The following is a 27,363-nucleotide window of genomic DNA, read 5'->3' as shown; positions in this document are numbered from 1 at the left end:
ACTAGGACAACCAAAATGTCAAATGAAGTTAACACCGATTTGTTGAGAGAAAGATCTACAGCTACGTTTGATGCTGAAAGGTTAACAGAATTCATTTATAAGGGACCAGACAAAGTTAAGCGAAAACGTCAAATACGTACGTAACATAGTTAGATCTATACTCAGAGGTTAAAATGTAGGACATTCAAAACTTGCACTTCGATCTCTTTAAAATTCCATGACTTTATAATTTGTTCTTCAATTCACAGTTGTGGTGGGTCCGTCAGTTTGCAAAGTATTCCACTCAAATCGGTGCTAGGAGCTGTCTTAACATTGCAGTGAGGTCAGAGTTTTTGCTCTGTTGATTACTATGCCTTAGAGACGAAGAACAGCAATAAAAGTGCTGTTTCTTTGCTTTTGGTATTTTTTTATGTCCATGTACAAATGTCTTCTTCTTCAGTTATACAACAAAACTTCAGGATACTTACAAAAACTAGTGATTAAAATAAAAATTATATACAAAAATTTATTGTCTTGATTTAAATCAGTTGGCAGAGAACACCTTGTGTAAGGTGTGCTCTGAAACTGTAAACTGTGGTTGACTGTACTGTGGCTATAGGTAGCATGTTCCATTGTATGCTGGTGTGTGGGAAAAATGACCACTTATATGTTTCCTTTGTGGTTCGTATATGTCTATAAGTATTTGGATGGTTTTGTCTTGTTCTACTGTCTGTTGGTATTAAAATTTCAGATGGTACCCGGTATGGCAATGAGGCCGTGAATTAATTGTTACCACCCTCTTCAAAATCTAGCTTAACTATGATGAGCTGACCATACTGACAGAGCACTCATAGATGATATGCAATAACTTCAGACTTCATATGCTGCATTTTGTGAAAAAGTGAAGTATCTATGATGCATTTATTTATACATGAATTGAGGTATAATCCACAAATTAATGGTTTTCATAATGCTGCATCAGTCTGGGACTATTATACTAACAATATAATAGTCCCAGCATCAGTACAACTTCCAAGTTTGACTCACATCAGATGAATTGTATATTATAGAAAAGAAAGGATATGCCCGGGTATCCATCCATGACACAAAGTCAGTACATTTACTTCTCATTTACATTAATGACTTCTCTGAATATTTAACACATAGCAAATTAAGACTCTTTGCTGATGACAGCATCATATATAGAGAAATCAAATCTCAATCAGACTGTGATAAATTACAAGAGGATCTACACGCTGCAGCAAAGTGGGAAGCAGATTGGCTTATGGCTTTCCACCCTGATAAATGCACTAAACTTTCAATTTCACATAAAAAGAAACCATATTTACATGATTACATCCTTCATAGTCACATTCTTGAATCCGTTACATCTGCTAAATATCTGGGCGTTACTCTACAATCAAATCTTAAATGGAACCTACATTATGACAACATTATCTCAAACGGCAATAAATCTTTAGGATTCCTTAAAAGAAATTTAAAAATATCAAACACAGACATTAAATCAAGAGCATATCAAGCAATAGTCAGACCTAAATTAGAATACAGCTGCAGTTTATGGGACCCTCACACAAAAGATGCAACCCAAAAAATAGAAATGGTTCATCTATGAGTGCTCTGTCAGTATGGTCAGCTCATCATAGTTAAGCTAGATTTTGAAGAGGGTGGTAACAATTAAGGGTTATTTTCGTGCAACATGATCACTGTTTTTTATTTCATGTTCAACATGTTTTTACTTTTTTATTTGACGTTCAGTTTTGCAAGACAGGTGCCTCATTGAACTTGTTCTGCTTATTTAGTTTTGTGTGCATCCTGATTTTCAAATGCTTATTTTGCAAATCAAATTCAAACACTTGGCAGGGATTTAATTTTGTTTTTTAATAGAGCGGAAAGGCTTTTGATGTTGTTCATTATCATTCCAGTCTTGGTAAGCTATTCTATTATAATCGGCCATCTATAATGACACAATTACCAAACCAATACAAAAGTGTCAAATGGCAGAAAATACAAATTCCGCCATTATTGAGTGTGTCATCTACTACCTATGTCCTGATCATACAAGAGTGTCGACAAAATTTGCTGAGCTTCGACTAAACAAGCCATTATAAATACAATTATAGACTTGCTTATTTTGCCTAACACATTCATGACATTGTTCATAAAGTACTAATAAACTACATCACACTTACATTTTATTGTCTAAACAAATTTGTAACAGGCCATACATATTTTATTTTTGGTCATATTCTTTTGATTTGATTCACATTGCAATAAGTTAAAAATTGTTGTACCATATGCTTCTATAGTCCTCTTGTATGAAAATGTTGATGGATTGCTATATTGCCTTATTTGTCTCTGATTCATGATTGTAATGTTAGAAAACATAAAAAAAATAGATACATGCTTCCTCATTGCTGATTCTTTGAATTTTTTGGTGAAATGAAAAGAATGACTTTAAATAGTATCAACATCTTAACAGTGATGAGCTTTAAAGTGTTTGCACTTTTCATCATCTGTCAGTTTTAACTTTCTATTTCTGATACTTTGAACCACAAGTCGTGGTAGCTGGTGGCATGGCTAATATGACAATGAAATAGATCAATAATACACTTTCATGTCTGCGGGATACTCAATGCATTTTAAAAGTTACGAAAATTGTTATATACTTTTTGAAAAGCTGTAAACCATTTATATCATAAATGTGTATAAGAAATTGGGAATATTTTAAGTAAAACAGAGAGTTTATAAATATACAGGAAGACAGTGAATCAGTCACAAAAGGTTCACATCAAAGTCTTTATTTTTCGTGCAACATTCATGACAGAAATTATTTCACGTTCAACGTGGAATTATGTCTTATTTCACGTTTTTTCCGTGCAAGCACCCCCCTTTTATCCTCTTTGTATGTGCAATAACATACCCATTTTCATTCAAAAATTTATTGTGACGAAAATGTCATTATTCCTCAATTGGCCTATCTCAGTTTATATCAAACAGATGATTATGTGTGAATTGAGGTTATAATCCACCAATTAATGGTTATTCCTGATCAAGGTACATGTACAGAGGAAGGATAAATTATCATTCTACATGTATATTTATTATTATAGCAACAGTCCAGATAATCATGGTGTCTGCTGAGGATATTTTTCCTTGGCTTGGACAAACATTTGTCTATTTGTCTCAAATTTTTGCGTTTAGGTTTTTCAAAGAGGCTTCAAAGTGAAAATTAAAAAAAGAAGCCTTCCAAGGCATCACAAGTCACTAATTATTTGAAATAATTGTCTAGCCTTTGACTGGAAAGAGAGGGGAAATCTATCATAGCCTTTTCATTTAGAAAATTATCAATAACAACACATCATGAAAAGCTTCAACTTGCTTCTTGAAAATGGTTTAATTGCCACCAAATTATTCACCACAGCAGAGTATTCCCTCCCTTAGTTTGTTCTAAAGTAGGTAAAATAATGTCATACAACACATTTCTATATTTAAATTTATAACATTTTTAGCACCAAAAATCAATTGTGTTTATTATTTATGAATATTAATTTGTTCTTTTTTATTTTAGAAAACTTAGTCCTCCAAGACAAGTTTTTACAAAGTTTTAAGCCATCAGAATTTTACGACAGAGATGCTCAATATAACAATGCTGTGCGACGTCAGATCTATATTATGGATAGAATGGAAGAACTGGGATTAAAATCAGAAACTGACAGACAAAAGTTTAGAGAGTAAGAATGTATACAAAAATGTTAATCATTTTCTTATCCCCAGCCTGGGACATACATGTAATAAATAGTCAGTATACTATTCCCAGCACAGCCGTAATGGGATACAACAATAAGGTCTGTCTGTCTGTCTTGTTTATATGATAATTGACTATAGCTGCCAGTATTTTTATAATACATTTTAGTGTTCTCGCTAGTATCTGAGGGCAGAGGTGCACAGTTTAAGAAAAAGGGCACTTATGTGTAGCAATCTTTTTTTACAACAGATTTTTCTGTTAACATTGACAAATATAAATGGACCCTTTATTAAAAGCCCTGTTCATTGATAATTTTCTATGTTTTCTATGTATTGTGTGCAATTTTGTCCCATGTATGATGATTTACTCCATATCCTTTCATTTTCCTTTATTGTCCCCCGCACAACATAGAAATACCAGGCGTCCGTCCCGTGTAAATATTTTTAAAGAGTTATGCTCCTTCAAAATATTAATTTTATCAGAAATTGCATTGCATTTACTCTCAAGCCTTCATTTCTCTAAGATATTTATAAAAAAATTTAAAGAACAACACGGGGGACATTTGAACTCTTTTTTTTTTTAAAAGACTATAAAACTTTCTTCTTGCAGAGATATGTGAGTTTCATTTGCCTTATTAAAAAAAAATTGTCCACTGAGACTATTGCCTTTTTTCAAGTGTTATTTATTTGTCCAGATATGTCATTAGTTCAGAAATAAAGATGTCTAGCATGTTACATTATTGTAAGTTAGTTGGGGATGTCAATCCAGCTACACAGAAATATATCACGCTCTGAATCTCACAGAAGATAGAGTTTATTTGTTTAGATCCTGCACACCATCCAGGGGCGTAGCTACCTTCTTAATGAAGTGGAATCACAAACTAAAGGGCAAAGGGTCTGGCGCAGCCTGATACCTCCAGTTGGTTCAGGGAAAAGCCCTTGTATGCGGACCAGGGGGGTAAAGCCCCCGGAAGCTTGGCATATAAAGCGTTTCAATACAATCACAACCGTAAAATAAGTTTTGTACATTTTTGTTGTGTTTTTTTTGTCAACTATTTGTTTAACTTTGAGTTGAATAATGACCAAACATTGTTGTTTGCGTTTTTTTTTGTACGCGGTCACCAGAGCTTTTAAAATCACGAAGATTTGTTCCATATACTAGTATTTGTATTGAGCAAAGTAGATGTACAAAATGTATAAAAAACAAATTATAAACATGAGCACAATGCTATATGTGGAGTTTCTGTTAGCATAAACATATAAAAACATTCAATCTTTTGAATTTCATACTTGAAGAATATCAATTCTGGTCAGAAAAAGAAACTCCAAACGACGTTTCTTCCAAACAGCAAATGCGTCAATCACTTTCTCAATGTCAATTCCCAATATTAAAATAAGAAGATGTGGTATGATTGCCAATGAGACAACTCTCTACAAGAGACCAAATGACACAGAAATTAACAAATATAGGTCACTGTATGGCCTTTAACAATGAGCAAAGCTCATACCACATATTCCGCTATAAAAAGCCCTGAAATAACAAATGTAAAACAATTCAAACAAGAAAACTATTGGCCTAATTTATGTACAAAATAATGAACGAACAACAAATGTGTTACATAGCAACAAACGACAAACCACTGAATTACAGACTCCTGACTTGGCACAGGCACATACAGAATGTGGCGGGGTTAAACTAGTTTGTTGGTGCCAAACCCTCCCCCTAACCTGGGACAGTGGTGTAAATTAAAATTGTTACGACACATCATAAGAACAAACTAAGCAAAACAATAAACGAAAAACAATTATGAGAAACAGAAAAATCTGACAACCACTCAATTACAGGCTCCTGACTTGGGACAGGCACATATACATGTAGAATGTGGCGGGGTTAAACTACCTTGAAGGCGCCAACCCTCCCCCTAACTTGGGACAGTGGTGTAACAATACAACGTAAGAACAAACTATAAAAATCAGTTGAAAAAGGCTTTCTCTAAATATACTACCGAAATTTACCCAATAGAACTTACTTTAATTAAATCTAACATAAACAGCAGTAGTTGTCCTTTTCTGGATTTGGACGTTTCAATCTCTAAAGGAAAACTCAATACAAAAATTTACGACAAAAGAGACAATTTTTCATTCCCTATTGCTAATTTTCCTTTTTTAGACGGCGATGTTCCTTTGGCTCCATCATACGGTGTATATATATCCCAACTCGTTCGTTATGCCCGTGTGTGTAGTGATGTCATAGATTTTAACGAACGTAATCAATGCATCACAGGTAAATTATTAAATCAAGGATTTCGTTACCATAAATTACGTAAAACTTTTGCTAAGTTCTTTCATAGATACAAAGATTTGATTAGTAAATTTGGCTGTACTTGTAGAAAACTGATTAAAAACGGTATTTCACATCCTAAATTTTACGGTAATATTGTACTTAAAGCGCAGAAATCACTATGTGATCCGTGTAAACTCATCGAACCTTTAAACAAACTTATTAGTAAAGGTTATCTTACCAATGTTGTAATTAGATCTTTGAATATAGTTTACATTGGCACTAATATCGATTTTGTCATCAGCAAATTAAAACATAACTAAATTTGTATTTTTTTTCAAGTGTGATGTATAAAGACACACCCACGTTCGTTTATATCTATAGAGAGGTTAAACTCCTAACTATCCTACTGTCTGTAGATACAATTTATTTTTGGCATTGCACTAGTCATGTCTTCTTTGACTGTCCATGACGTTAAAATACTAAATCCCTGGGATGTGTTTTAGTTGATTTTAGTCTCTGATGCATGATTTTTTATTATTAATTGTTTTGGCTTTTAACTAGCTGTCAGTAACTGCGAGTACTCTCAAATCGTACTTTCTTGTTTATTTGACCTGTTGATACTAATTGTATTGCTTTTTATATGACCGCAAAAAAATTTTTGTGGTCGTATATTGGTATGAGGTTGACGTCGTCGTTGTCATCGTCGTTGTCGTCCGAAGACACATTGGTTTTCGCACTCTAATTTTAGTTTAAGTGAATGCATCTCTATGAAATTTTAATACAAGGTTCAATACCACAAAAGGAAGGTTGGGATTGATTTTGGGGGTTATGGTACCAACAGTAAAGGAATTGGGGGCCAAAAAGGGGCCAAAAATAAGCATTTTTGTAACTTCTAGACATAACTTGTGTGTTAGTGTATGGATCTCTCTGACATTGTACCACAAGGTTCCATATCACAAAAGTAATGCTGGGATTGATTTTGGGGGTAATTGCCTCAAAATTTTAGGAATTAGGGGCCAAAAAAGGGGCAAAAAACAAGCATTTTTCTAGTTTCATGACAATAACTTGTGTGTAAGTGTATGGATCTTTCTGAAATTGTACTACAAGGTTCCATATCACAAAGGGAAAGCTGGAATTGAGTTTGGGGGTAATTGCTGAAACGTTTAGGAATTGGGGGCCAAAAATAAGCTTTTTTTTAGTTTCCAGACAATAACTTGTGTGTAAGTGTATGGATCTTTCTGAAATTGTACTACAAGGTTCCATATCACAAAGGGAAAGCTGGTTTGAGTTTTGGGGTAATTGCCCTAAATGTTTAGGAATTTGGGTCCAAAAAGGGGCCAAAAAACACATTTTTCTAGTTTCCAGACAATAACTTGTGTTCAAGTGTATGGATCTCTCTGAAATTGTACTGCAAGGTACCATACCACAAAGGAAAGGCTGGGATTGAGTTTGGGGGTGATGAATCATAAGGGGGTTCAAAAAATTTGTGGGGGGGATTTTTTTTTTCCTTTTTTTTTTCTTTTAAAATTTTCCATTTTAAGTTGGTTATTTCTGATTTATATTTAAAAGCAAATAATAATGATATGGTAGGAGATTCACACCAAACAGAATGTGTAAATTATTATATAATAAGTATTGTGCAATAGCAAGAAATTTTCAATTGCACAGTATTGCACAATAGCAAAAAATCTTCAATTGCACAGTATTGCGCAATAGCAAGAAATCTTCAATTGCACAGTATTGCGCAATAGCAAGAAATATCCAATAGCACAATATTGCGCAATAGCAAGAAATTGTCAATTGTACAGTATTGCGCAATAGCAAGAAATATTTAATTGCACAGTATTGTGCAAAAGAAGATACTTCATATAAATTGCTTATTACTTGACCAATTTCAATGGGGTTTTATTCTTGAATTCTTGGGGTTCTTTAATATGCTGAATCTAACCGTGTATTTAGTTTTTGGATTTTGGGCCCCGTTTTTAAATTGGTCCACATTGAGGTCCAAAGGGTCCAAAATTAAACTTTGTTTGATTTCATCAAAAATTGAATTATTGGGGTTCTTTGATATGCTGAATCTAACCGTGTATTTAGATTCTTAATTTTTGGTTCCGTTTTCAAATTGGTCAACATTAAGGTCCAAAGGGTCCAAATTAAACTTAGTTTGATTTTAACAAAAATTGAATTCTTAGGGTTCTTTGATATGCTGAATCTAAACATGTATTTAGATTTTTGATTATGGGCCCAGTTTTCAAGTTGGTCCAAATCGGGGTCCAAAATTAAACTTTGTTTGATTTCAACAAAAATTGAATATATGGGGTTCTTTGATATGCTGAATCTAACCATGTATTTAGATTTTTTATTTTTGGGCCCCGTTATCAACTTTGTCCACATTGAGGTCAAAAGGGTCCAAAATTAAACTTTGTTTGATTTCATCAAAAATTGAATTCTTGGGGTTCTTTGATATGCTGAATCTAACCATGTATTTAGATTTTGGATATTGGACCATAATAGATGAATGTCCAATTTAAAATTTTTAAGTTCTTAGACCACATTTATTCTGTGTCAGAAACCTATGCTGTGTCAAATATTTAATCACAATCCAAATGCAAAGCTGTATCAAGCTTGAATGTTGTGTCCATACTTGCCCTAACTGTTCAGGGTTCGACCTCTGCGGTCGTATCAAGCTGCGCCCTGCGGAGCATTTTATTTGTTATTTAATGTTATTCAGGGTTATATCTGGTCTATATACCAGCTTTGATAAGTGTTTGGTATAACTATAAATTTTCACTTCGTACTATGCATGAACTTCAAAATTATTTATTTTGTATAAATATTTCCTTTCTCTATTGGTACTGTACACTTATACCTAACAACAAAATTTTTTTCATTTACCTGTGTTTAAAGTTATTGCAAATGGCTGATATTTTTGTTAGAGCATATTGTTTTTCTTTAATTGTTTAAAATTTCTTACTGATATAACATGTTACTTTTATTATTCTTCCCTTAGTTTATTTATTTTGTATTTACATTGTGTCATAGGTCAAATTTATTTGTTCAGTGTATGTTCAATGGTGTTATTATGTCTTTTGATTGAGTTAAGCTATTTCAGTTGATATTTTATAGTGTGTCTTTCTATGTTGTGATGTTACACTATTGTTTCAGAAAAAGGGTGAAGGTTTGGTACCATTAAAACGTTTAAACCCGCTGCATTTGTTTGCACCTGTCCTAAGTCAGGAATCTGATGTTCAGTAGTTGTCGTTTGTTGATGTGGTTCATAAGTTTTTCTCATTTCTCGTTTTTTATATAGATTAGACCGTTGGTTTTCCCGTTTGAATGGTTTTACACTAGTAATTTTTTGGGGCCCTTTATAGCTTACTGTTCGGTGTGAGCCAAGGCTCCGTGTTGAAGACTGTACTGTGACCTATAATGGTTTACTTTTATAAATTTTGACTTGGATAGAGAGTTGTCTCATTGGCACTCATACCACATCTTCTTATATCTATTAACTCATCAGATGGATACAAATAGAAATACATCTAACAAAAATAGAGTGGACGCGGCAGGCTACTTACATATCCCCACAACAAAAAGACACTATTAAAGTACAATGTTTGTATGGGTGAAGGATGGATCGACTAGAAAATCTTTCTGTATGCATTGTTTTTTGCAACATTTTCCTTTAATGTTTTTGTCAGCAAATCTAGTTTCACTCTGTCTTGTTGTAAATATTCTATGGAGATATTGCCAATATCTGGATAAGGAGGGTGGTTAGATGAAGACGGAGTTGACGAGTCAGTTAGTGTGGGGGGCGTCGCTATTGCATTGGATATTGAACTTTGTGGAGTTGTGATCATCTGAGCCTCTTCCTTCAGAACACTAAGTAGATGAGTGACTTTTAATTTTATTTTGGTTCGAAATAAGAAAATATCTTTTTCTGCATGACTCTAACAGCTTCATCAACACTTGTTATTATACTGTGGATAGAAGGAGAAGACACAGTCTCCCAACGTTAAACAAATATCATGTCCCATAATAGATGCATAATGTTAATACCCCTCCCACTCTGTCCGATTGACCAATTCATATATGTTAACTTTGTCCATCTCTCTTTCTCTCTCTGTTTTTTTTTTTTTTTTTTTTTTTTGGCGAAAACGACATGGATGCATGTGCTGTGGTGCCCCCGGGTAGCTACACCCCTGCCATCTTTATGCTCTCAGTAAACAGCCTGCACTTACTTCTTTGGTTTTGAACAAAATATTATGGTTTACTAAGAAAAATATTTTTAATCAAAAATCTTTATAAAAAACAAAAAAATCAATTACTTGGAAATATACTGGCTCAAAACATAAAATTAGCCTAAATTGCAAATTCTGTTTGATAAGATGAAAAATTTCTGCATAAATGTAACTTAGCTATTACATGTATTAAGGGAAAAGTTGTAGTTAAGAATTTAGAATTCAGTCAAATAGCAGCTATCATGGCTTTTTTTTCTTAATTGAAATAAATGGATAAATTTAAATGTGGACATTGCTTCAGACTTTTTGAGAACAAGGCAATTGATCAATTCCCCTGGCATCTTCTTGGTTAAGCAAGCTCACCTTGAGTGGGGTATTCATAGTTTTAAAGTTTAATCGCAACTGTGTCAAACCAAAGACTTCTAAATTTGTATTTGTTGGTTCAAACTTGAGCTGTCATTACTGTTCTTGATCAATAAGAGGAGACATTTCCATAGCATGTACACAGGAAACAAATATAGAAAGAATTTTATTGTTGACAGTAACACCTCTAATTTCATATCATCATGTCATAGATACATGGGCTAAATGCAGCAAACAGTATGATGGTAAAAACAAAAGACTATATAAAAAGAGAGTGGGTGAAAAACTATGATATATCAAAAATGAAACTGAATAACCCACAGGTAGACGTTTCAACATACCTTGATATTCTACTTTGACTTTCGAAATCATAGAAGTCTTGAGCTTGAATAATTCAGAGAGGACTACTGAGGGTCTGTGTAAGGGGTCCTTCTTTTCTGTTTCTTTAATTTTTTAGGCCATTTTTCTCTATTCTTTATACTTTTTGCCCATTATTCTCTATTCTTTATATTTTAGCACCTCATTCATTATTTTTGATATTCTTTAATTTTTTGGTCCATTTTTCTCTATTCTTTATATTGTGTGCAAATTATTCTCTATTCTGTAAACCCCAATCCACACCCTCACTACTGGATTCTACAACTTAGGACATTTAAACTCATAGGAATTAATAGCTTGGAAAGTTCAAACTATCAGTGTGATGACTCTATACTTTCTAAACATAAGTAATTCACCCGTGTTAATTTTTGTATATGTTTTGTTAAAGGGTTGCAGCACCTGTTGAATTGAGTCCATTTGGTTTACATTCTGGTATGTTTGTTCCTACACTGGAAAGACAGGGTACCCCAGAACAGTGCAGGAAATGGGTTCCATTAGGGAAAAGTTTCAAGATGATTGGCACTTATGCTCAGACAGAACTAGGACATGGTAAATAAAGCATATTTTTATTGGATGGCATATCACATAAGCATAAATTTTGTCATGTGCATTTTGATGACAACAAATTAAAAATATGAAGAAAAATAACAGAAATTGTCCAAGAAAGCTTATTTAGAATTTTCACTTTTATATTCACTAATTAGATTAAATAAAGTCCTATAAATCTTTGTAAGATGGACATCGGATGTACAGGAGGTAAAAAAAATTCAAAGGTCACAAAACACAGGGTGGTGAATGACAAAATTCAGTCATTAGTGGTGCAGAGCAGATCAATAACTGCAAGAACCACACTTGAATTTGCACTGCTTTAGTGATACAGTTTAATGTAAGAAAAAAATGAAAGTTTAATGCTTGTGCAGTTATTATAATAATGAGGATAATTCCTTTCTTATGTATTTATGGTCCATTTTAAATTCTCTATCAAATAAGATGCCATTGGAAATAACAGTATTTTATTTTTTTTGTCGAGCCTTTGACTTTTGTCGAAAAAGCGAGACATAGCGATCCTACCTTCTGTCGGCGTCGTTGTCGTCGGTGGCGTCCACAAATATTCACTCTGTGGTTAAAGTTTTTGAAATTTTAATAACTTTCTTAAACTATCCTGGATTTCTACCAAACTTGGTAAGAAGCTTGTTTATGATCATAAGATAATATTCAAAAGTAAATTTTGTAAAAAAAAAATTCCATTTTTTCCGTATTTTACTTATAAATGGACTTAGTTTTTCTGCCAGGAAACATTACATTCACTCTGTGGTTAAAGTTTTTGAAATTTTAATAACTTTCTTAAACTATCCTGGATTTCTACCAAACTTGGTAAGAAGCTTGTTTATGATCATAAGATAATATTCAAAAGTAAATTTTGTAAAAAAAAAATTCCATTTTTTCCGTATTTTACTTATAAATGGACTTAGTTTTTCTGCCAGGAAACATTACATTCACTCTGTGGTTAAAGTTTTTGAAATTTTAATAACTTTCTTAAACTAACCTGGATTTCTACCAAACTTGGAAAAAAGCTTGAATATGATCATAAGATAGTATCCAGAAGTAAATTTTGTAAAAAAAAAAATCCATTTTTTCTGTATTTTACTTATAAATGGACTTAGTTTTTCTGCTAGGAAACATTACATTCACTCTGTGGTTAAAGTTTTTAAAATTTTAACAACTTTCTTAAACTATCCTGGATTTGTACCAAACTTGGACAGAAGCTTGTTTATGATTAAAACCTAGTATCTAGAAGGAAATTTTGTTAAAATTTTGTTCCATTTTTTTCGTATTTTACTTATAAATGGACTTAGTTTTTCTTCAAGTTAACATTACATACAGTCTGCAGTTAAAGTTTTTAAAACATTTATTACATTCATAAACTATCCTGGATTTTTACCAAACTTGGACAGAAGCTACTTACAATCAAAACATAGTATAGAGAGGAATATTTTTATTAATTTTTTTCCTCATTTTTGTTGAGCCTGTGATTAACAGCAAAAGTAGGCGAGACACTGGGTTCCGCGGAACCCTTACGAATTTTTTTTTTTTTAAATTTCAACCACTTACAGAGTACTTAATTTAGTGTGTTGTCAGTTTATCAGTAGAACATTGAATAGGTTTACTTACTGTATTCCTTTCTTGACAAACAGCTGCACATTTGAACATTTAAAAGGGCATATTTGAATTCATGGATGGTCTTAACTATCTTAAAAATATTATTGGGTGAAAGTTTGAATTATTTTGTAATTGGTTAAAGCTATAAGAAATTTAATATACCATAAACAAAGGCAATAATTATGCTGTGTAAACGTTTCAAATGGAGATACAATTTTTGGTATGAATAAAAGGAATTACCTAAATAAATTCTGTATTTCCATCATTTTCTTTTATGAAATGAACTATAAAACATGCAAATTTCTTGCTTCACTATCAAACAATAAGATTTGAAAAATGATTTCACTTTTTCAGGAACTTTCATCAGAGGTTTAGAGACGACAGCAACCTTTGACCCTGAAACACAAGAGTTCATACTAGACAGTCCTACTCTTAGCTCTATCAAGTATTGGCCTGGAAATGGTAAGTATGCTTACAAATGGATAAAATATGTCTTATCATCCTGTTATTAGTACAATGAAAGTATCACATGATTGCAAATTTCTTTATTGACCCCAAACTCACTGATTGAAAACTCAGTTACATGTATAGTCCTTATCCAAAGAGATTCAACACTTTTTTTATCTATTTGACAACAAACACCATAAAGACAACATGTCTGGATATATCAGTTACAGTATTTTAAGGGAAAATAAGAACATTCCAAAGAGAGATGTCTTATAAGTTATAGAAGGACAGAAAGCTAATATTTAAACAAAGAAAGGTGAGGCAACTATCAAAAGTTGACACAACTTTACAGAATAAACTTAAGAAAGGAATTGTAATGCACATTGAATTTCAGGTCCCATTATCAAACAAAAAGATTTGAAAAATGTCTTCACTTTATCAGGAATTTATAAAGGAACTTAAAGGAAAAACCTACACAATCATGTGACCAATGAAAATCTGAAGAGGACACAAAAGGCTGTTTATTAATAAGAGATGTCACCTGGATCTGTCTAATATTTGACAGATGATATTTTCTTTGAAGAAATGTAAAATGTTTAAAATGTATTTCTTGATGTTATAGTGGCAAAAACAGTAAACCATTGTTTGGTCATGGCACAGCTATATACACAGGGAAAATGTCATGGAACTCATTTGTTTCTGGTACAAGTTAGAAATATGGAGGACCATACAATAATGCCTGGTTTGTTAAAAATTACTTTTTAGATATTTAGATTTACAAAAATCATACTATATTTATAATATAATACACTTTTGATCTGTAATGAAACTATAAAAACTGTAGGATACTAGAATTATACCATTTTGCTTAATATTGGGATTGTTATATATATACACACCAAAAAGTGTCAAAATTTTGTGATAATCCAGATTTCTACTGGAGACTTATTATTTGTTTGAGTAAGTGTAGGTAACATTCAAAAAGTGCTTGTTGTGATAGAATTATTAAATCCTATAGTTACAAGTCGACGCACCTGGTCCTTTTTGGAGGTCATGCAATTCCCTTAGTTTTTGTCTCGCCTTGACGGAGTCAAAAAGCAAGACAAAGGTATGCTGTTTGAGGCGGCAGTGGCGTCAACAATGTATTAGTTTGTGATTAGGTCAGTTTTGTGGGGAACCACTAGTGGTAAGTCAATAATATTTGATATACAGTTGAATTAGCATTGGCACATCTTATTTCCATGGAGATTATTTTGCCCTGCCCCTCAGTCATGGTCTATTGACTTTGAAACTTTTGCTTAGTTTACATGTATAAGTATGTGATTAGGTCAGTTATTGGGGAACTTCTAGTGGTAGGTCAATGATATTTGGTATGTATATGTTTTAGCATTGGCAGATCTCATTTCCATGGAGATTGTTTGGCCCTGTACATTCAGTCATTGTTTATTGACTTTGAATATTTTGCATAACTTACATGTTAAAGTATTGCTATTTTAATTTCAACATTTGCATTTTACTATCAAAATGACAAAAAGGCGAGACATATCTTTGTGTTAACAGTTTATTTGTTTTTAGCTTGATTTGTACATTGTATCTTCTTTAAATGGATATGTGAGAGTTGAATATCAGTTAACTATGAACCTCAAATTTATAGTCCTGAGGCTTATTGTGTTAATTTGAGGAGTCTGCATCAGTTAATGCAGCTGAACAAACAGGGCAATAAATGAGATTAGACATAAGTTTAGCGATCACCCTACAGACTGAGGCCCAATGAAGTGAGATTTGCCCTCAGCCAAAAATTTACCGGGTAAGCATGTTGTAAATTTGAAATAGTATTTATAAAAGGAGATGTCATATAAATGTCAATGAGATAACATTGTTGCAATTTAAGTTTGCTAAAATTTATACTGTTGGTCGCTATGCAACTTCAACCATGATTTGATAGCTGCTTTCACCATACGACGATTGTAGAATAGACCCCAGTAAAAGAGGCAGTAAATACTGGGACTTTTAAATCATATCAACAGATTGGAGTTCTTGATTTTACGGCAGCATCTTTTCTAGATAACCTTATTAATTTTGAGGGTTTTTTGCAGGTCTAGAAATTGGGGATATTGGACCAAAGTTTGGTTTTGATGGTGTAGACAATGGTTTTATAAGGTTCAATAAATACAGAATTCCCAGAATGAATATGTTAATGAGATATGCTAAGGTAACCAACAAGTAATGATTAGAATTTGCATAGGTTTGAACTCATGAAAGTTTGTTATTTAGAATTTCTGACATTTTCGCACTCACAAATTGAAATAAATAAGAAAAACTTAATATAATCGATATGAGGTCCCAGTTTATCTTCCATCAACTCTTACAAAACCTTAATTAATGCAGTCCTATTTCAAAAAAATGAAAATTTCCATTCAAGCAAAATAAGATATTTTTGAAATGTCATTATTTTGCCACTGTAACTTTGATTATGGCACATCATTTAAAAATTTACAATTTAGATAAAAAAAAATCCAAAAAGGAAACACAAAAAATTGAATATACGTGTAGTCGGGGATAATAAAGCAAAGGAGTAGGTTTGATAAGGCCTCTATTTCTAGCTGAAATTTCATATTATGATTTATTGACCAATATCACAATTAATTATAGTTAAAACTACCACTAGGTATTATGTCTTTTTGTTTGAAAATTTACATATTAGGGTGACATCACAAATAGCACACATATTGATTTTTCATGAAAATTCAATGAAGACATGTCAGTTTCCATACGTTTTTTGGACTGAAAACATAGAGTTCATGCATCAACAAAAAAAGATCTTTTATCATTATGTTTGCTTTAACAATTAATATATCTGATTTGAAAGTTATTTTGTTGAAGCTTGCGCTCTATGTTTCTTAGGCTTAAATATGGTTGAAATCCAGACGATTTTGTCAACTTTCACCAAAAAACTTTTAAAATATTTGGCCTATTTTAGGTATAATTTCAAAGTTGTATTAGAATACCTTGACAAAAGTAATTATTCAATTTCACTTTCCTACCTTTTCATCAACTTGAAACATTTTCTTTATGCATGCAGATGTCATTTGTTTTAGCTTTATTTCAATAATTCAGCTTGCATTGTTTATCAAACTCTTACTGCAATTATGAAAATGTATTCATACATAGAATATTCATTGAATTTTTGTTTACCCTTTTAATGGGTCCTGTCTATAGGGGACATTATGTTTTATTATACTTCATGTCAAAATTCCAGATTTTGATTGGTTAATACGAGGGAGACAATTCACTCTATCCTATGGTAAATACTCTATTACCCTTCACGAAGACACTTGATCAAGTGTGCGCTTTATTAAATATGGATGGTTGTTACAAGACGTCATAGTTTATTACTTTGAATTTGAAATTTAATAGACAGTAATAACAGAACATTCAGTATAATAAATTAAATAACACATATCTGAGAGGGTGATAGAGCAGATTGTTACCCCTTGAAAAGACATTGTCAACCTTGGCTCCGCCTCAGTTGACAATGTTTTCTCGGGGTAACAACCTGCTCTATCACCCTCTCAGCTATGTGTACTTTATATAGTACTGTCTATAGGCCTGTTTTGTATCAGGTTAAAGTTTTGGTTTAAGGTAGTTTAATGTGACGTTGTGGGCACATCAACTGGAAACTTAGTAGACATGTTAGTTATGATTATGGTGTAAATTTTTAAAAATATTTGCCAAATTAAGATTTTGACCAAGATTTTTAGAAAATATGATAGTGTAAGCAGGCATTTTTTCCTTTTGATGCAAATTCTTGTTACATTTAATCCTTAATCTTTTCTCAAATTTGATATATTATATTTGTTTTTCCTTTGAAGGTGCTAGAAAATGGTGACTATATAAAACCAAAGAATGCTAAGTTGACATATGGTGCTATGGTGATGGTTAGAGTTATGATTGTTATGGATGCCTTCAAAACTTTGTCCAAGGCCACGGTTATTGCTATAAGATATAGTGCAGTCAGACGACAAAGTGAACTCCGACCAGGGTATTTCAATATTCAAAACTAGGTCTGATGAAGTTCTAAATAATTTTATTTATTATTGTGCAAAATTGATATATTAGATAAATTTACATACTTTGATAAGTTATCTTTGATATATTCACTAGCATTTATTATTCTAAAATAAATTTTCAGAAAATTCCAATATCTTGACTTAAGCATTGACTGAATCCATATGACATCTATTATAAAGTTATAAATATTATAGTATCATTTGTCATTAATCTTTGATTGTCACATACTGTGGATTTTTTTATTTTTGTGGGTACCTATAGATAATTTTATCTTTGTTGAAAATTTTAATTTGTAGTTCTTTGTAGTTGTTGTTATATCCAGGAAATCCACAAAAATTGGACTCTCAAAGAATAATATTGAATCAACAGTGCATGTAATTTCCTGATTTTGTTTTAAAGAGGAGAGGAGGCACAAGTGATGGATTACCAGACACAGCAGTATAAGTTATTCCCCTTGTTAGCTACTTCCTATGCATTTCTATTGGCTGCTGAAGGGATGAGTCACATTTATGCCAAAATTAGTAGTGACATTGAAAGAGGAAATCTTGAGGACATGCCACAGGTATGTATGAATATTGAAACAAAAGGTTTTGTTATACCTAGTGTGTTAATACTTTATAACCTTTGTCATTAAATAAAAAGAAAAATGTCAATGTTAGGTAAATGTCAATAAGATATATAAATATCAATTTAAGTTTCATACATTTAACTCCTTGATTTACACATGAATTGACAGCTTACAGAACCTGTTCTAATTTCTATTTTGAAATATCAACTGAAAAGTTCAGTTGCAATGCTGAGGTTTTACTTTGAGAATTGTATCCAAATCTGACACTAACTTCTTGTCAATTGACAAATGAACATAAAAGTCTTTGTTGTTCAAGGGGTTTTAACTTTTGGTATATTAAAAATTTCCCACAAGCCATTGTACTTATCCTTTGGACAGATTATTTATAGTCATGCCATTTGTATGATGATCCAGGGAGAGAAGTATTGTCTTACAATGAAAACACTCACATAAGTTTTTTTCCAGTGTAAACCTGCATGTTAATTGGATTTAAAGGTTTAGTATTCCTACAGTAGAATTTGTAACTCCTGTAGAATTATCTCCCTTTAATCAGGTTGAAGGTAGTTGAATACACACATGGATCCTTTTCTCATTCTTATTATTTTATTTGTGGATAGATACAAGCAAATGCCATATTTTCTGCTTACATGGCTGTATCAGAAAACCTAAAAAGTGTATTTTATGCTGCCTTATCATCCAAAGCAAATTCTCACAGCATCCACAAAAAAATTGGTGAACAGTACAATAAAAAATTTAACTTTTTCATAACACTATCTAAACATAAGGCATTAAACAACTATAAACATTGCTATATATATATGCATCTTAGTTTAGATTTCCTAATGGTATTAAGTGATCAAGATATTCAGCATTTCTTAATAATTTTGTTAAGTTTCACACCATTACCATATATGGTCTATTATTGACTATTGTCAAGATTGCATGTAATGAAGTAAGCATTGTGGATTTAGCAGACATAACTGATAGCCAACCTTCCAATTTTTCAGCTCCATGCTCTTGCATGTGGACTGAAAGCATTCTGTACATGGGTTGGCTGTGAAGGAATAGAGGTGTGCCGAATGAGTTGTGGTGGTCATGGTTACTCACACGCTAGTGGTATTCCCAAGATTTATGCTAATATTGTTGGATCTTGTACATATGAAGGAGAAAATACTGTGATGATGCTGCAGACTGCCAGGTAGGTTATAACTTAAACCATAAACCATAACGTGTTTTGGCTGGTATTAGGATTATTCAATAAAATTGAGAATGGAAATGGGGAATGTGTCAAAGAGACAACAACCCGACCATAGAGCAGATAACAGCCAAAGGCCACCAATGGGTCTTCAATGCAGCGAGAAACTCCCGCACCCGGAGGCGTCCTTCAGCTGGCCCCTAAACAAATATGTATACTAGTTCAGTGATAATGGACATCATACTAAACTCCAAATTATACACAAGAAACTAAAATTAAAAATGATACAAGACTAACAAAGGCCAGAGGCTCCTGACTTGGGACAGGTGCAAAAATGCGGCGGGGTTAAACATGTTTTTGAGATCTCAACCCTCCCCCTATACCTCTAGCCAATGTAGAAAAACAAACGTACAACAGTATGCACAGTAAAACTCAGTTCAAGAGAAGTCCGAGTCCGATGTCAGAATAGGAAACAAAAGAAAATAAACAAAATGACAATAATACGTAAATAACAACAGACTACTTGCAGTTACTGACATGCCAGCTCCAATGCATAAATAATATATGAATCATAAATAATGTACAATTATTTACATAGACAAACCCCTTAGAAAACGAAATTTATCACAGTTGCCTTGCCTTTAACCATAAATGCCTTCCTAAGAATATGAGATAGGAATTGACATGTAGTTAATTGAAACACAATGTATTTAATAAAATATATAATTAAATATGAATTATTGAAATTTTTTGTAGATATCTATCAAAGTGCTACTTCCGAGGTCAGAGAGGGGAATCTTTACCAGAACTTATACAGTATCTGACTACAGATCTAAATGTCAAATCAACGCTTGGTGAAGACTGTTCATTTGAAAGTTTAGTAGCAGCCTACTCCCACAGAGCAGCAAGGTAATACCTTTTCTTGGCACATGACAGGACATATTGTAAAGTTATGTTTTGCAGTGTTGAAATTCACAATTTCTATGGCAAAACTTAATTTTTAGGTTTTACTTTGTCTTCTCCCTTATTCTGATCTTCTTTAAAGATCAAATTTACACAAGGAAATGTTTTCACAATTTTATCTTAATCACAAAGACTTTGTTTTACAAAATACTGTGGATTCATTTCTATTCGTGGGCTACCATTTGTTTGTGGATTTCATGGGAAAAGGTGAACCACAAAATGTTAATGTTCGACAATTTACAATTATTTTATATGCTTGATTGCAGTCTTTGGATAAACCACAAAATTAAATATACATGAAAATACAATTTTTCCTCAATCCATGAACATTGGTACCTGCAAAATAAATGCATCTACAGAAGTATCTAACAGTTCTTTTAAAATAACCTTCAGGGCTGTGCCATTTCCCAGGGAACAACCCTCATGTGTAATTTAGTGATAATGTGGATATGTGTATCTGATGTTATATGCTTCCAATCAGTATTATATCTGTGTTTCCTGAACCAAATAATGTAAAGCTCTGATTCTGTCCCGGCTTTGGCTATACTTTTGTCCTTTTTATACGCCCGTCAAAATTTTGACGGGACGTATTATGGTATACAAATGTCGTCTGTCCGTCTGTCTGTCCGGCGTAAACATGTCACACTGTAACTTGAGAACGACTTATCCAAATTTCATGAAACTTAAAATAGTTGTTTCTTATGATGGTCAAACGATCTGTATACTTTTTGGTGAAAATAAGATTAAAACTTTTTGAGTTACGGGACTTAGTAACTAAAACAGGTGTGTGTTTTTTTTCACATGTCGCGCCGTATCTCAAAAACAATTTATGATTATTGCTTAAAACTTTACACATTTCTTAGTTATATTAATCTTAAGATCTGTATACTTTTTGGTGATGATTCAAAATTTTAATTTTAGAGATATTGAGTATTTTGTTAAAAAAGGGGGAGGGGTTTTTCACATGTCGCGCCGTATCTAAAAAACAGTTTAAGATTATTGCTAAAAATTTACACACTCATACCTGCCAACCCTCCCGTTTTGAGCTTGAGACTCCCGCTCAAATTGCGAAATTCCGGAAATCTCCTGCTTGCCGGTCCGCTACTGCACGGGAGTACAGAATCTCCCGCTTTTGGATATTTTAAACTTGAATGACCAGTCAACATTAATTACGCTTTTGTGTGACTGATGAGGGTAGTTGTTACCTGTAAATCACAGACCATTTGAAATTAAATGGCTTCACTTGACAGCTTGGGTGTCAAACATAATATTAATTAACAATCACTAACGTCTTTTACCTCAAGCTTTGTACATTTGAAAACACTTCAAAGAAATTTCGGGTTACTTCCCCTTGTTTAATCACGTTTTAAGTGTAACCCTCCTTAAAATAATGTGAATTGATAAAAGAATATAAATTAATAACAAATTGAAAAAAGAATCATAAAAGGATGGTAATTTAATGATTTTGAATGCCTTAGGACAAAAAAATAATTATATTTTGAAAATCATTTAAAAGATCTATACTGTACTTCTATTCAATGTTTTAATTGAAATTGATAAGGAATGTATTGAACTTACGATAAAGAAATGTGAATGTACATACATATAAACCATTACCATTAGGTATAATATGGTTTATCATTCAAAACAAATATCTCAGAGATATGCTAGCCTGATTGGACACAAATGTAAAGTCGATGAAAAAGGAAAAAAACAAACAACACACCTTGTATAGGATATGAAACTCTTATTTGTGTTTTGTAGATGAATATATAAACAGGTCATATATTTCAATTGAAAATGTCGTTTGCGCAAAATCTCCCCCTCATCTGTCATAGCTGAGGGGGAGATCTCCCTCTTTGAAGGTTTCAGAGGTTGGCAGGTATGCACACTTCTTAGTTATATTAATCTAAAGATCTGTATACTTTTTGGTTTTGATTCATTTTTGAGATATTGATTTTTTTTTATAAAAAGGGGGGTTTTCACATGTCGCGCCGTATCTCAAAAACGATATATGATTATTGCTTAAAATTTTACACACTTCTTTGTTATATTAATCTGTATACTTTTTGGTTTTGATTCAAAATTTTATTTTAGAGAATTTGAGTTTTTGTAAAAACAAAGGGGGTTTTCCCATGTCAGGCCGTATGTCAGAAACTATTTATGATTATTGCATAAAAATTCACACACAAGACGACGGGCGTATCATGCGCTCATGGCACAGCTGTTTACTGATTTATAAGCTCTTCAATTATTTTTGGAGTTTGGGATTTTTAAATATTTTGGCATCCAGCATCAATAATCCATGTCATAGTATTGTGTTTAGTTTTTATGCATTAAGAGTTTTGCCTTCTTGAGGTTATCCCCTCATAATTTACATAAACATATACTGTTAAATGAAATTAAGTTATACTTTCCCAATGTTATTTTTCTTCCTATAGTATTTTGTTATTTGATAGAATTTGTTCTGTTGCTAGCCTGTGCAGAAAATGATTTTGCCAGATTTGTCCTTAATAACTGGGTCACAAAGATATGAAGTGAGGTCTATGAATCTGTTATTTCGGCTAGTTGTTCCTTTAAATGTTTTGATTGTCTATTTTATATTCAAAAAGGAGGGGATACCTTAATATATCTAATTCAAAGTAAGTTAAGATACATTATTGGGGAATGTAGCTGCCAAAATCTTACTAATGTTCTTTACAAAATTAATTTGATTTTTTTAATTTTTGATGAAATCTTATATTTCAGGATGGTAGCAGCAGCCTGCAGATTACAACAGACAAACCAACAAAAAGGAATGGCAAGTCATGATGCTTGGAATAAATCTACTGTGCCATTTATTGCTGCTACCAAGGTAAATTTCCAGTATCAGGCTTTAATTTTGTAAATTTCTGAGGCTGAAAAAAGTCAGATTAATTAATGCTATTTCACTTAAAAAATAATAAGAATTTAAAATAAATGGAAGTTTTTATAATTGGATTCTCATCTGTCCAATATTTGCATTAGAAAGATTTTAATATTATTGCAAATCCAATGAAGGTTTTCCACAGTGCCATCTCTATCTGGACAAGGTATTTAAACTTTTGTAAGTTCACCTGTCCTATTGACTGAATACAATAGCTATTGTTCTCTGTGTGGTTTATTCACTGGGACCTTTAAATTTCTTCTAAGAGAAATCTATCACTCATTGATTAAATTACCCTAGTAAAAAAAATAGGCGAAAATACATGTTTTATACTCAAAACTGCATGTGATGTTATATTTATTCAATATTGATAATATATTTTCAATCTGTTGAATGTAAACAGTAATGCAAACATTAATAAAAGTTGATTTGACAAAACTTTCAACATTGTTCCTTTTAAAAAAAAAAATTTGTTTGACAAATAAAAACTTGAAAATTATGATGTTCAAAATTAAGACCTTCTAAAATGTATTCTATTACTTAACAAAAAAAATGCAAATTTCAATAGGAACATTGCTAAAACTTTTGTTAGAAATCAACTATTTATGTTTGAATCAGTGTTTATATTTAACTGATAGAAAATATATTATTAATAGTGAATACATGCAGTTAATGAGTATAAAAAAAGTATTTTTGTCTGTATGTAAGATAATTTTTTTACTCAGGTAAATTAATCAATGAGTGATAGATTTCTCTTAGAAGAAATTAAAAGGTCCCAGTGAAAAAAACTACACATAGAATAATAGCTATTAAATTTATTCAATAGTACAAGTGAACTTACAAAAGTTTAAATACCTTGTCCAGATAGAGAAGGCACTGTGGAAAACTTTCATTGGGTTGGCAATAATTTCAGTCAGTTTTATATAATCAAACTTGAAATTGATTATCTTAAAATAATACAGAAAATAAGGGGAAAACTTGATGCAGAGAAATTTGTTTCTGTTAGATACTTTACTTTAACCAGCAAGAAACTTTAAGAAAACCATTTAATTCAATACACCACCAAGGTTTATATGAATTTTAAGTGATTTAATTACATATTTGATTTAAATTTTCAGGCTCACTGCCATTTGTTTATAGTTAGGAATTTTGTCACCATTTTATCACAGAGGAAGGTAGATCCTGCCACACACAATGTGTTGTCACAACTGTGTACACTGTATGCAGTGTATGGTATTGTGGAAAATATGGGAGAATTTATGCAGGTAAAGTTAGTCTTGATTCAAACCAATTCCAAACCATATGTTTGCAACCATCCAGATTTTTTATGTTTTGGAATTTTGTATCAGCGTTATTAGAATGTATATACTCTTTCTGATGACACTGACTAAAATGAATGAAATAGCTCTGTTATATGTAAGAAATATTTCAAATGTGCATTATTTATATATATCTTTAAGCTTCATAATCATTTGTCATTCAATGTTTGCCATGTCCAAATTGTTCATTGTGAAAAACATTACTGTGCATTCATTATAATTTGTGGGATATCAATTTTCGTGCATTATGTTGTAACAGGTGAACCACAAAATTAAATGTTCAACGAATAACAAATTTCCTGTAGTCTTTATATACAGACTTTGGCAAAACCATGAAATCAAATATCAAAGAAAATGCAAGTTTTCCTCAATCCACAAAAATTGGTACCCATAAAAATAAATGAATCCACAGTATTTGCTGAAAAAAAACTTTTACTTTTTTCTATGTATTTTTATACTCCTCTTGACAGAGTCATAGGTATATAGGAATCCTCATGTCTGTCTGTCACAATTTTGGTTTTCAGATGATAAATAGAGAACTGCTTTTTAAAATTAATTTGATTGAATTAAGTTCCATTTTTCTTTGTTTAATTTTCACAGTTTCAGAGTTACATGTATGGTAATTAATTGCTGGAAAATTCATAATTTTGTGATTTCTGGATAAAAAGATGGAGAACTCCTTTTTGAAATTGATTGGAATTTAATTAAAATGTTATTGACCACTAAGCAAAATCACTCTCTCTCTCAGTTACTGTGGGTTGAGGTATCTGTGATCACCATTCTAGAGGGTATTTGCCTTTCAAATTTAAAGTATGAGTAAAATTTCATGTAGAAAAAAACAAACGCAAAAGACATCTATTGTTGATGCCATCCCTGGTCAAATACAAAGTTTTAACTTCAATGATTTATTATCATCAGCAAAAACAAATGAACTTTTTCTATTTTAGGATGGTTACTTTAATCAAGACCAAGTTAGCATCTTAAACAGGAAGGTGCTGGCCCTGTTAGAGGATATAAGACCAAATGCTGTGGCCCTGGTAGATGCATTTGATTATCCTGACCATTTGCTACAAAGTTGTTTGGGTCGGTATGATGGACAGGTGTATGAAGCTCTGTATGAATATTCCAAATCATCTCCTTTGAACAATACGGATGTAAGATTTTATTAAGTGTGAAACTTCAAAAAATTAAGAAGTGGTTTATGTAAGCTTAAAGTTTAATGGAAAGTCACATATAAGTTTAAAATTTGTCAAAAAATGTATCTAACCTAATCAGGATTTATAATTTAGCAACTGCAAACTTATATTAAATACTCTGTATTATATTCAGTTTGTGCTATGATGAATGATTAATAAACAGCCACAGCTGACACACAACAAAATAAAAACATCATCAACATGTTAAAAACCTCAACATATACAAATTCAAGATTACAGTGGCACACATCACAACAAAAATAATATTACCATCTGCAGTTGGTGAAAATTGTAATTGTCTACATATTTGTAATCTGTAGGTTATGTTTAACATATTCTAATTTTTTTGTAGATCCATAGTTCATACTACAACTACATCCGACCTATGATGCAAAAGAGGTCAGAATCTAAGAACATCAGTGCCAAATTATAATGAGAGTAAAATATAGAGCAAAACAATCAAGAGATTTACTAACTAGTTTGATATAAATGTTATACGAAAACATGGCCAGTATTTTGTTATTTTAGAAATCAGATACACAAGTTGTCACATCATAACTACCGATATAGATATAAAAAAAACTTTTAAAGTCAATTTGTCCAAATTTGATATAGCAATAATCTTCATAGATTCTAATTCAATTTTTTGTTATTGATGGATCTGATTTGATAACTGGCAGTGAATAATTCTCAACTACCTATCGGAACCTATGGAAATCAGCCATTTTGAATTTTGAACAATGCTTTGGGAATGAAATATTTTATGCCAAAATGATGACTGAAATACAATGTTTTGTTTATTTTGCATTATAACTGAGATCACTGTAATCTATTTTAAGCTTCGCGTAGTAAAACTTGGTTTAGTGTCGCAAATATCAGTTTGCTTAGCTCTGCTTCCTTTTGCTAGGTTAACTCAATTTGCAACAGAAAAACCTATGTTTTACATACTCTAAGCTTAATATTCAATAAACTTATCTCCTGCGATTTTTTAGAAATTATTTTTATTAGTGGAAACCACTTGGTTGATATGGGATGGGATATGAAAACCTTTTCTTCTTTAACATATTGTGGATTCATGACTATTAGTGGGATGCCGATTTTTGGCTTTATTTGAATATAAATGATTAACTAAATATAAGTTTAAGTTACTTTGATAAGTGCAAATGATGAAACAATGCTAGGAATGAAGTACCCTCTGAATAGCAATTATTTTCAAACATTGAAAAAAATGATACTAGATACTAGCAAAAATAATTGAATCCACAGTAGAATCATGTGCAAAACAGTCTAGCCGAGACCATTGATTGGCGCGCTAAGATATCCCATTGACTGGGTCAGATTAGGTGAATGTTCGTCTGTAACGCCCACAACTCACGATGTATTTATTATAGACATTTAAACTGTGGGGTCACCAAAGGGTCTCAACGTCTAAATAAAATAATTCGAAAAACTAATCAGGAATAACCTTTGTGTTTTGATTTATATTGAATACTTAAACGTTCTTTACTTGTGTTTTTGTTATGTTTTGATAA

At 32.0% G+C, this 27,363-nt stretch overlaps 1 protein-coding gene across 1 annotated transcript; it reads left to right on the top strand.

Annotated features, from left to right (window-relative positions):
* On the top strand, positions 1 to 27,128 carry LOC127719760 (peroxisomal acyl-coenzyme A oxidase 1-like). The gene is made up of 14 exons (XM_052226014.1): positions 1 to 136; positions 3,569 to 3,731; positions 11,396 to 11,556; positions 13,522 to 13,629; positions 14,237 to 14,356; positions 15,711 to 15,826; positions 17,487 to 17,656; positions 18,085 to 18,247; positions 19,261 to 19,451; positions 20,205 to 20,357; positions 23,160 to 23,265; positions 24,435 to 24,581; positions 25,583 to 25,789; positions 26,184 to 27,128. Exons 1-14 carry the CDS (start codon positions 16 to 18, stop codon positions 26,262 to 26,264), a joined length of 2,007 nt encoding a protein of 668 aa, XP_052081974.1. The 5' UTR covers positions 1 to 15; the 3' UTR covers positions 26,265 to 27,128.
* Positions 27,129 to 27,363: the final 235 nt, after the last annotated feature.

This window comes from Mytilus californianus, unplaced genomic scaffold (assembly GCF_021869535.1).
Source record: "Mytilus californianus isolate M0D057914Y unplaced genomic scaffold, xbMytCali1.0.p SCAF_11, whole genome shotgun sequence".
Taxonomy (NCBI): Eukaryota; Metazoa; Mollusca; class Bivalvia; order Mytilida; family Mytilidae; genus Mytilus; species Mytilus californianus.
Note: the sequence above shows the minus strand (reverse complement) of the source record. Positions and strands in the feature narration are given on the sequence as shown.

Bases quoted from the DNA above. Each gene is read 5' to 3' on its own strand.
- LOC127719760 (XM_052226014.1), top strand. From the start codon at position 16: ATGTCAAATGAAGTTAACACCGATTTGTTGAGAGAAAGATCTACAGCT. The intron at 11,557-13,521 runs GTAAATAAAGCA...TCACTTTTTCAG, and splicing joins TCAGACAGAACTAGGACATG to GAACTTTCATCAGAGGTTTA. The intron at 15,827-17,486 runs GTAACCAACAAG...TTTCCTTTGAAG, and splicing joins TGTTAATGAGATATGCTAAG to GTGCTAGAAAATGGTGACTA.